Source organism: Brachyhypopomus gauderio, unplaced genomic scaffold (genome assembly GCF_052324685.1).
Source record: "Brachyhypopomus gauderio isolate BG-103 unplaced genomic scaffold, BGAUD_0.2 sc182, whole genome shotgun sequence".
Lineage (NCBI taxonomy): Eukaryota > Metazoa > Chordata > Actinopteri > Gymnotiformes > Hypopomidae > Brachyhypopomus > Brachyhypopomus gauderio.
The window spans coordinates 271,929-283,127 of record NW_027507003.1 but is presented as its reverse complement, the minus strand read 5'-3'; the positions used below and the strand labels follow the sequence as shown (position 1 = coordinate 283,127).

General features: G+C 47.0%; 1 protein-coding gene across 1 annotated transcript in view; it reads left to right on the top strand.

Moving 5' to 3' along the window:
• Positions 1-9,765, top strand: part of LOC143501955 (transcription factor COE1-A-like) — a 16,301-nt gene extending 6,536 nt beyond the window's left edge. The window contains exons 3-7 of the mRNA XM_076995124.1: positions 125-302; positions 1,404-1,583; positions 3,198-3,392; positions 3,756-3,827; positions 5,896-9,765. Of these exons, the coding sequence (XP_076851239.1) occupies positions 125-302; positions 1,404-1,583; positions 3,198-3,392; positions 3,756-3,826 (624 nt within the window). The 3' untranslated portion in view covers position 3,827; positions 5,896-9,765. The remainder of the gene's footprint in view (positions 1-124; positions 303-1,403; positions 1,584-3,197; positions 3,393-3,755; positions 3,828-5,895) is intronic.
• The last annotated feature ends 1,434 nt before the right edge of the window (positions 9,766-11,199 follow it).

The window sequence follows — 11,199 nt, the reverse complement described above, 5'->3', positions numbered from 1 at the left end:
GCTGCCTTCGATTTCGCTTCCTTTCCGTTATCACTTTGCGTGTTCTGCAGCACGTCCCGTGTGATTTAACCTTGGCGTCGGTCTTTCTGATCATCTCCGACGTGACGTTTGTTGCCCGTGACAGGAGATCATCTTGAAGAGGGCAGCTGACATCGCAGAGGCCCTTTACAGCGTCCCGCGCACACAAAACCAGCTGCCCGGCCTGGCCAACAGCTCGGTGCACGCCGGCATGATGGGCGTCAACTCCTTCCACGGGCAGCTCGCCGTCAACGTCTCGGAGTCCACGCAGGCGGCCAATCAGGGTAAGGGAACGCACGGGGCAAGCGGGCGCATCGCTGGGGCGTTCGTATCTATTCGGCAGCGTACGCGGGACCCGATACTGCGGCACCGACACTGATTTGCATTTCAAAACAATGAGACAGCGAGACATGGGACAATAAGACAAGAGACAGTGAGACCTGAGACAGCGAGACGAGAGGAAGAGTTTTAACCAGAAAGAAAGAGGGAACGCTCCGTGCCCAACCTAAGACAGACGTGCACAGGCGTTCCCGTTCCCGTCTCTCCGGCGCCCCCTGGCTCGCTGCCACAACAAGCGGTTTGTGTTAAGTCAGCGGCAATCTATCACGCTTTCATCCGACACGTGCGTGGGGGGGGGAGGACAGGGCCATGGCGAGCGCTGTCTTTGTAGCAGACAGCGGGGACTCCTGCAGTGAGAGCTTCACGCTGCTTTCACCCTTGTCAGCGTTTAATGCCCCGATGGATATTTCATGGATGTCTCCCCCACCCCGCGCAGCCCGCACGCTACTAATAGACAGGCTTCCGTTTTTCTTTGGGAAGGGGGGGTTTGCAGCCTCACTATTTATATTGACAGCACTGTGGGAATTTCGGAGCGGGGGCAATTGTACGCTAGCTGCTTGCTAACACGGACCTCTGTGACAGGAGTGGGGCTTGACGGCTCACGTGGGGAGCCGGGAGACTTCACGCTTTGTCTGCGTGAGCTGACAGGATGAAGTACAGCAGAAGGGAGCAGGAGGCCAGGCTTGTATTTAACGCCGCGCTCTCGCCGTGCGCACCAGCCCCTCCCACGAGCCCCTCCCACGAGCCCCTCCCACGAGCCCCTCCCACAAGCCCCTCCCACGAGCCCCTCCCACGAGCCCCTCCCACGTCGCTCTCCAATTCTCGCTCCTCCGCCCGTGTGTGCCAGGGACAAAATCCGATCAGTTTATATCGCAGCTGAGACAAGCGTCACTCTGCCTGTCGTCCTTTGTCTCTGCTTCTGCCCCGTCTCGCAGCACCCTCCCTCCCTTCCCTGTCAGCCTTCGCTTATCCATGCCATGTGTGTGTGTGTGTGTGTGTGTGTGTGTGTGTGTGTGTGTGTGTGTGTGTGTGTGTGTGTGTGTCAGGTTTCAGTCGGAACACGAGCAGCGTGTCCCCTCACGGCTACGTGCCCAGCTCCACCCCCCAGCAGAGCAGCTACAGCACGGTCAGCACGAGCATGAACGGCTACGGTAGCAGCGGCATGACCACACTGGGAGGGTCGCCCAACTTCCTCAACGGCTCCGCCGCCAACTCGCCCTACGCCAGTGAGTACTGCCTGCCCCTCTGTCCTTCTGTCCCTCTGTCCTTCTGTCCCCTGTCCCTGTATCCGTCTGTCCCTCTGTGCCCTATTCCTCTATCCATCTGTCCCTCTGTCTCCTGTCCCTGTATCCATCTGTCTCTCTTTCCCGTCCCCTGTCCTTTTAACCATCTGTCCCTCTGTCCCTGTATCCATCTGTCCCTATGTCTTTTGTCCCTCGGTCCCATCCCTGGTCCCTCTATCCATCTGTCCCTCGGTCCCCTGTCCTTCTGTCCTCCAGTCCCACTATCTATCTCTCAGTCTGTCCTCCTGTCCCTCTGTTTGTCTGTCCTTCTATCCCCTGTCCCTCTGTCCATCTATCTCTCTGTCCCCTTTCCCTCTGTCCCTCTATCCCTCTGTCCCTTTCCGTCTCCCTCTGTCCGCTCTGTCTCACCAGCTCTAAGCCCGTTCGTACCTACGCCACATTTATGGCAGAGTCTCTATCATATTGGCCCTCCGAGCAAAATAACTGATCATCATTACAGTTGCTATGGTTATAAAGTATTGCTTGTGTGGGCAACAGAAAGCATGTGATAGAAAGCTTTGTTACTCTCGCGCTGCAATTCATCCAGCGAAGGGCCTCAGCTCTGCCACTCGGTATTAACAGGCAACGCATTCACATTGCAGAGTGTAACGACCAATAATGCTCTAATGGTGATATACTCAGGCCTGTTAGGGACAGCTGCGATAAAACAATAGACACGACCATTACTCTTCGCCTGTGTCTTTAAGAACAGAGATAGATGGGCAGGCAGTTCTTCCCCCACGTCAGGAGTACACCCTGACCGTAATGCCCAGCCATTCGTATAACACCAATCTTCTAGCGCCGCTTCTAAATTAAAGAGTCCTAATTAAATCAATAAACTAATTGCGGGAGAAGCAATTCAATTTCGGTACTTTGATTCTGAGATGTTAACAAGTATTTTAACAGGCTCAGTGACTCCGCGCAGACACTTTCAATCAATGAGAGAGGGCAGGCTTTGTAGGCTCCAATTTTCATTAATTGATTAGTTAGGCCTTCATAAATGGATTATGACATTATGAAGAGAATTTGCTTGGGAAAGAGCCATAAAATTTAAGCGCCGGATAATAACAACAATAAAGACAGAATATGATATGGGGGGTGGGCAGAAATACGACAGCGGCGATTGTAAAATCGTTGAAGGAGAAAATGCTCTTAGCGTATTACCAGACAAAAGGTGGAGCTGACAGGGGTCGTCTAGAGAGGTGGTCGGATGTTGTAGGTCGTCTGTTAGACCACGTAGAAGAGCTTATGATCTTCTGAGTTAGTGCACAGCACGACGGAATAAACGGCTGTTTTGAAAGGGACGATTTACAGCGACTGGTGTATTCAGTGGCTCTAACCACTCTGGGAGTTTCTTTGAGGAGGTGGTGTAGTGTTGGTGTCTGTCTTGGGTGTGTGTAGTCACTCCAGTCTCCATGTCCCATTCTCCTGTGCTGTTCGTGCACTGCAGGACTATGAGGCATGTTCTCACCCTTCCACGCTCTCTCCTCCCCCTCCTCCCTCTGTCCCTCCCCCCCACCCCCTCCAACCCCGCCTCCCCGCCCCGCCCCCCTTCAGTCGTCCCCTCTAGCCCCACCATGGCCTCCTCCACCAGCCTGCCCTCCAACTGTAGCAGCTCCTCGGGCATCTTCTCCTTCTCGCCGGCCAACATGGTGTCGGCCGTCAAGCAGAAGAGCGCCTTCGCCCCCGTGGTGCGGCCCCAGGCCTCGCCCCCGCCCACCTGCACCAGCGCCAACGGCAACGGTCTCCAAGGTGAGCGCCTGACGACTCTCGGCATCCGCAGGGCGCTTCGATTGCATGCGCGAACGTGGAATGCAGCCTCTGGGCCTTGCACATAAGAACCCTTAATATAATATTTCACTGCAGCAGGCAGCAAATAAACGTTTTATGGCCGTTGATCTAATATGCGGTTACCACTGCCTTTGCTCCTGATACCTCTCCCAACGTATGGCCTACTGTGTGTCCTTCTAATGCTTTGAGGGTCATAGGTCGATCCTGTCCTACACTAACCCTGCTGCTCTCTGTGCTTTGCTCTTCTCTCCACACGTGAAGAATAACATCGTGCCTCTTTGTCTTTCTCCTTCCATCCTTCCTGATCCCTTGCTCTGCCTGCAGTAGATCAGTCTTTTGTGGACTCTAGCAAGTATTCCACAGCAGGCTCCCTGCAGGGTCTCGCCTTCTCCTGAAGTATGTGACACCTCTCCGTCTCTCCGTCTCTCCGTCTCGCCGTCTCTCTGTCCCTCCATCTCCTCTCTAAGTCTATGAAACGCCCCATCACCCCCCCCCCCCCCCCCCCAACATGTCCACGCCCCTCCCCTCCACCTGGGGGCCTGCTGTCAATCATCAGGATCATGCCACGTGTGTTTCATTTCCTGCTTGACTACCTGTTTCCTATTTCCTGTGTCTGCACCACGCCGGTTTCCTTCGGGCGTGTCACTGTGGTACTGCCGTCAGTTCGTCGCGTGTCATTCGCGCCACTTTCATTTTTGTCCACCCAGCAGACAGTAACGTCATGTAAGATCCTGCATTAAGTTACCATATAGATGAACGGCCCTGGTGAGATCGCTGAGCCAGAATAGGAATAATCTGCCCCTTACCACCCCATGTTAAAGCCCTTCTGAACACCTGACTCTTTATCTAAGCTGTGGTCTTCTGTGCCTCCCAGTTGGAGAGTCTGTGTTGAGAGCCCGATGCAAAAGTAATTGAGTATGTTGGACAGGCGGGTCTTATCTGCAGTGTGAGCTTCCTCTCACTGTGTTGATATGCACCCAGCAGCTCTGACCTGATGAGCCATGCCCCTCCCCCACACTTTTGCACGCACACCCGCAGATGCGCACACACATACCCACACACACAGACACACACACTCCAAGAATGAGCCCGAGACACTCAGGAAATAGCTTGGGAATTAGAACGGTATACGCAGAGTCAATCAATACGCAGCCAATATGGTGTATGAAAAATCTCCAATGGTGATGAAGTCTGAAGTGAAGGGGGTTCAAGGAAGGAGGAAAGGGCCTTGTTCTCTCTCTCTCTCTCTCTCTCTCTCTCTCTCTCTCTCTCTCACTCTCGTTTTCTCTCTCATTCTCTCTCTCCCTGACTCTCATGTACTCATTGAGAAACAAAATTTATGCCACTGTTTTCGTTCTTTTGTCGCTGGAGTTATTGGCTTTACGAGGCACCCGTGCTTCAAGGAACACATGGCGTTCGTCTATACCCAAACTGTTTGCTCAGGCAGCCAAGTTAACGAGGGTCAGGATGGGAATTTATGGGCTTCGTTTATTTATCGCTTCCCAGGTTTGTTTGTCATTCGTCATGCGAAGGAATAGATGAACAACAAATGTGACTGAGACCCAGGGGGACGAGAAGTGGAACGCCATTCATCTCGCCCTCTTCATTCACAGCTACTGAAGTGACATTTCCCTGGTGGATATGCCGCTTACACTCGGGAGAGCTGCGTGGGGCATGTACACTTAGCAAGATCCCTGTCCTTTGACCACGGAGACGGACTGCTGGGCTCCCATTGCCCTGTGGAGCTGGGTCCTCATGGGAGACAGACATTAGTTAATGCATTCCACAGCCCTCTCAATCATAGCCCAGGCAGGGAGGCTGTCCTGTAGTCTTATCACTAATTGGGTGGATGAATTGTTCACATAATGGGTCCCTGATGGGGGTGGGGGGGGCTGATTTACAACCATAAAACCTAGTAACTATTTATCCTGACAATGACTCTAATTAAACATAGAGGACATACAACACCGAGGCAGATCACACTCAACAGAGATTATCTTTGCCTTTGCTTGGAGAATCATACACTGCCTCGGCGTGCGAGAAGCTATGCGTCCCCGAGACATGAGACAACAGGAGAACCGAGCCTGCATGGCCTGAATGACCCGTTCACACTCTCCTGCTCTTCCCCGGTGTCTTCCGCTGCTCATGACCTTTTGACCTGCATGCCGCATGCCTTTTCTGCATGGGGAGTGTTGGCAGCTGCAGCTTGGGTGCTGAGCTGTGTTTCGAGGCTGCCCGCCCTCGCAGTGCCAATCTGCGTGTGATGCCGGGAAGCCGATTTGCCCGTTTCATTTGAGCAGGGTGTGCAGTCTAAACGCTGGGGCTGCTTATGTTTGGGTCTGCTTTATGGAATTGAACATGAAAATAGATGTATGAATGACTGTCTGTGTTGCTTTTCTGTTTCACTCCCTCTCTCTCTCCCTCTCTCTCTCTCTCTCTCTCTCTCTGGCTTTCTCCTAAACAGCGATCACTGGGATGATCGTTCCTCCCATGTAGTGGCTCTTGGTCTGCGGGTGAGACACGTTTGATATCGGCTCACACTAGAAACCCCCAAGGTTTGGACCGGAAGCATCTTCGTGCGGGCAGAAAAAAAAAAAAAAAAAACTAACAGAGAAACCCGGACTTTGAAAACTCAGGCCTTTTTAAATGGAATCTCGTATAATGGGAAAAGATGGATGTGTGATGGTGGTTTGATTTTTCTAAATCCATTTTTAGACTTCTCTGCAGAAGACTGTCCTTATGACCTGCCCATGGGGAGAGAATGCCAGCCCTTTCGATTCTGCTCATGAGTTTTTTTTGATGAAGTTAATGTCATGCCTTTTATACAGACTTTGCCACACATGTATGACACTATGAGTGCTGTTTAGATTGTAATGGAGCTGAATGTTTTGTAGCACTGAAGGAAAGCAGTACTGTTTTAACAGGTCAGCAGATTATACTGAGTGAATACTGATTTCAAGATGTTCAAGACATTTGCATCTCCCAAACAAAAACAATATTGGCCAACTATGTACACAGGTGTTTTCTGTATAAGCAGGATGAGGGTAAATTCCTTGTTCTGGCACTAGTCAAAGCCAACAAGCACTGTTTGCCATCATTTTTGGGTTTTGTTTTTGGTTACCCTGCCATATTCAATAATCTGTTTTGTTGATTGTCCAGGTACATGCATATTTGATTATCCGTGTCTTTATGGACATGAGTTCCCTTTTGAAGGCGACCATGTGCTCATGTTTAGTAGGGTTCTGGCTCACAACAGAGTCCAGGAGAGCAGAGAGGTTCACGTCCAGCACAGAGAGAGGAGAGTTTGATGAACGCAATTGATGGAACTGAACGCAATCATTTATATTTGTACAAAACAATTTGCTGCTAATCTGTGTGGGAAAATGCAGTAAACAGAACACGTTTTTTTTTTTTTTTAGACATGAAAAACAGATGTACACTATGAGTTGCTATGCCATTGTAGCTTTCACACAAGCCATAAGCAGCTGATCAGATTTGATTGGTTTGTTTTGTTGTTGTTCATTTATTATTTAAAAACAAACAAACGGAGCAGTAGCAGGCTAGACTGTGATTATGACCTGTTCTCCATGTGTTGGGTTTGCTGTGGCAGGAGCCCATAAGACGTGTGCTGACGGGTCACCGCTCAGACCCCCCACCCTTCTTCTCTATTACATTTGTCTTTTTGTGATCATGAAGGAAATGACTTGAATAAGCAGAGGATGTTGATATATAGCCAGCACTGTAATATCCTACTGGAAACGTGTCAAACACCAAACAAACACCCGTGTGATGCCGTCCCTTTTGTAGACCTATAATTTGTACATATGCTTTGTTTTTGCCAAAATTGTTAAATATATTTATATCGAAATGTCTTAAGGCAGCTTGTCAGTTTAATATCTCTCAACGATCTGTCTACTGCATACTCTCACCAACTTTAGCAAGGAAAAGCAACAAGACACATGGACATGAAGAGTAGGTTGTGTAAAATATCCATATACATAATGTATTTATCTCTGGAGTTTGGACATGGCTTTTCTCGCCTTGTTTGATTTGAATTGTGTAAGGTTAAATGTGATTACGTGCCGTATTCTCTGCCATCATCGTCTTCATCGTCGAAATGTACTTCATGGTTTGTATTTACTTTTCTCATTTGTATCATTTTACCATGCTGACATTTTTAAGTTCTATTCATAAAAAGCCATTGTCTATTTTTGTATAATTTGTAAGTTAAAAAATTTGTTTTTCTTTTTGGAATTTTTTAATGTATGGCAAAAAGTAGCATCTTATTCTGATAGCATTTAGTTATGTAGATTTTTAAAATATATATATATATATATATATATATATAAATATAAAAATGATGAATATATAAATCTATATCTTTTTTTGTTTTTCTCTTTGAGGCTTACAAAAAATTGATACTGTTGTTAAACTAATAATATGCATGGGCCATTCTCTCCTCAGAGTGGCCGTTCCATTTTGTGTGTTGAAACTAGCGGGGAATTTTTGATGAAAATATGAAAATACTTTCTTTCTCTTTCATGTTTATTTTGCTCTCATGTTTCTCTCTCGCTACTCTTTGTTTCTGGCGTGTTTATATCTGCTTGTATATCTGTGTATTCTGCCTTTTCACCTGTAACAGTACCAGCAGTCTCGATGCCTTAACAATGCAAACTCCATAAGCATGCGATCATTTTGTACATTTACCATCATCGTCATCGTTGCCATCACAAGATCGTAAGATGCCACTACGTTTCTCAAGGGATGGTTTTATGACATAAAAAAGCACAAATTGGGCCATTTTACTTAAATAGTTCTTGTTACTGATTGTTTGACCCAGCTATTCAGAGCAGGCAAGGTTAAATAATTTGTTATATATATATATATATATATATATATATATATATATATATATATATATATATATATATATATATATATATATATATATATATATATTTGGCTTATGAAGGACAATGAGGAAGTTAGTGTTATGTTTTGGAGATTTATGGAAAAACGATATAATTCATATTTAATGTCAGTTGCAGCTGTGTGTTGCTAGGGGGATGGGGTGCACTTTATTATTAATTTAAAACAAAGGCTGCCTTTTTGTGTGTGTCTGTTTAGTGTGTATTTGCTTCACAAGTCCATTAGGGTGGGACGGAACCTAAAAAGCCATAATGTACACATTCACGATTAGCTCAGAGTGCCACTCTGGGGCCCTAGCACCATAGATGGTAGCACACTTCTGTGTGTGTGTGTGTGTGTGTGTGTGTGTGTGTGTGTGTGTGTGTGTGTGTGTGTTGTGATGACATCGTCACACAGCAGTAAGTACTGCTGATGCTTTTCTCCCTCCAAACCGAGAGGTATGACTGTCAGAGCACAAAGGCCCGCCTTCCATTCTGGGGCCCCGCCCTCTGGCCCTCAGCTCTTGGGCCCCACCCTCCTGCTCTTCTGGGCTCCCAGACTCCTGGGCTAACTCCGTTTCCTTCTCCGTTAACTCCCCTTCATCTGTCAGCCAATTGCCCCCTGTAACAATATTGCCAGCAGAGCCCCGATGGGTCAGGCTTCAACGTGCAAGTGTGAGCAGCTTAAAGTGGTGACTTTTGTGAGTGTGTGTGTGTGTGTGTGTGTGTGTGTGTGTGTGTGTGTGTGAGCTGCCCCTGGCCAGAGAGCATGGTTTTTCTTTTGCTGGTGCTGGGTTTGTTAGTGCATGCGAGTGTGTGTGTGTGTGTGTGTGTGTGTGTGTGTGTGTGTGTGTGTGTGTGTGTGTGTGTGTGTGTGTGTGTGTGTGTGTGTGTGGTGTGTGTGTGGGGGTTGTGTGTGGGTGGGTGTGGGTGAAGACTCTTTAACAGAAGCCACTGATGACAGAGCTGTGATGGAGCTCTTCTTTCATGAGCTCACTCTCAGAGCAGGAGTGGAACGTCTCCTTTTGCTGTCGTATGATTTCTAAATAATACATGGCTGTCCTGAAACGGCCTCTTGTACATAGTTCCATCTTAATGATTGGTATGGATAGCAACACACATTCTGTAGGAAACAAGACTCAAACCAAAAAGCTGGTGACCTCCCCCTTTTCATTTCCCCTCGCATTTCTTTTTCTCAATGTCACTCTCTCCATTTTTTCTGTCTAATTTGTTTTGGTTTGTTTTTGTTTGTTTGTTGGTTGTTTGGGGGTTCTTTTGTCTTTGACTGGATACACACTGAGCAGTTCTATTGATAGGGAAAATCAAAACAAAAACTACTGTATAGATTGTTATCATTTTTTGATGAAAGCTGTAAAATAACTTTTCAAAATTCACAATATTAAATTAAAGTTACTTCTTGTCTGTGACGTTCTGAGAGTCCTTTCCTTCTTCCCTCAGCCAGACGTCTATGAGCACACGTCCGTATGGCTCCTTGTCTCTCGTCTCCCTTGCAATACTGTGGGTGGCTTCTGTCTCTGTGTCCAGCGTCTCTCGGTGTGTTTAGTCACTTAAGAGGGGACATGATGGAAAATCAGAATGGGATCCCTCACTCTTTTGGACTCAGACACAAAAGTAATGTAGTTATGGTGCTCCTACGCTGTTTATTCCATCTGATATTCATCACCTCACCTGATCGGATTATCCTACACCCTCTCCTCTCCTCCACATCCCAAAGGCACCTATGCCACCTTAAAGAAACACTTTAATTAGTCCTGTTTATTATTGGATTATATATGATGGCATAATGAATATGCACTATGAGTGCTGCACAAATACCTTAATGATAGTCTCCCGAAACCTATTAATTGAACTGCACGTCGCATTTAATTGACTCATCATTTGCATTTATGGTCATCAGCAAAAATTTATCTTTTTTTACATGGCATATTTAATTTAAGATCCTCTTGAACTGATTAGCTTGTAAAAGTCACTGGCAGGTTTCTGATGAACTTCCACCCCAGTGCCAGGCCCTCAGACCAAGCTGCGTAATGAACTTGAAAACGGTAATGAAATGCAAGTTTGAATCATTAATATTGCCAGCCAGTAAATCAAAGCATTGCCTGTGGTCTCAGCAGTGCGGGGCTGTTGTTGTGTATGGGTCTGATCCACAAGATGTCTGTTTGCTAGCGTGTGCCGAACAAAGAAGAGAAAAAGAAGATTAAATTTTCCTCCTGCATAACAACAAATTAAGGTTCTTCCTGTCACTTCCATAATTCAATTTGGATTGAGGATCTCAGTATTTGTGTAGAAATTAGAAACACCTACACGGTATTCACACAAAAAAAATACACATTTACTGATGTGTAGCAGACAATTTCAGGGATTATTTTGGGATTATACTGATGGGATTATTTTGCGATGTCACTATTTTATCCAATCGGTTTGACCCAGCATGCCCCTCTCTTCCTGTATGCCAGTGAACAGAATAAGAAAGGGGGGATGCATCCTTTCATCTTTGGCTCAGTTTGAGTTTTATTGTTCAAACAGCTGTTGTATGGGAGAAGGAGGGAAAGCTTTAGCCATTAGCTAATGGATTATTGAAACAGACAAATCCCCCCCCACCTCCCCAAACCAACCCCCCCAGGACACACCTCTGCCGAGAGCCACTTAACACACAAAGCCTGCTTTGAACATTAAAAATCCCTGGTGCAGTGTCAAGCTTTTCCTTCTGTTCTCTCTTCTTCTCTCACTTGCACATATACTACATCTATCCTTCATCTGTGCTCCCTCTCTCTCTCTTTCCCTCTCTCTCTCTCTCTCATGTCTGTCTGTCTCTCTCTGTCACAGAAACCCAAGGGATG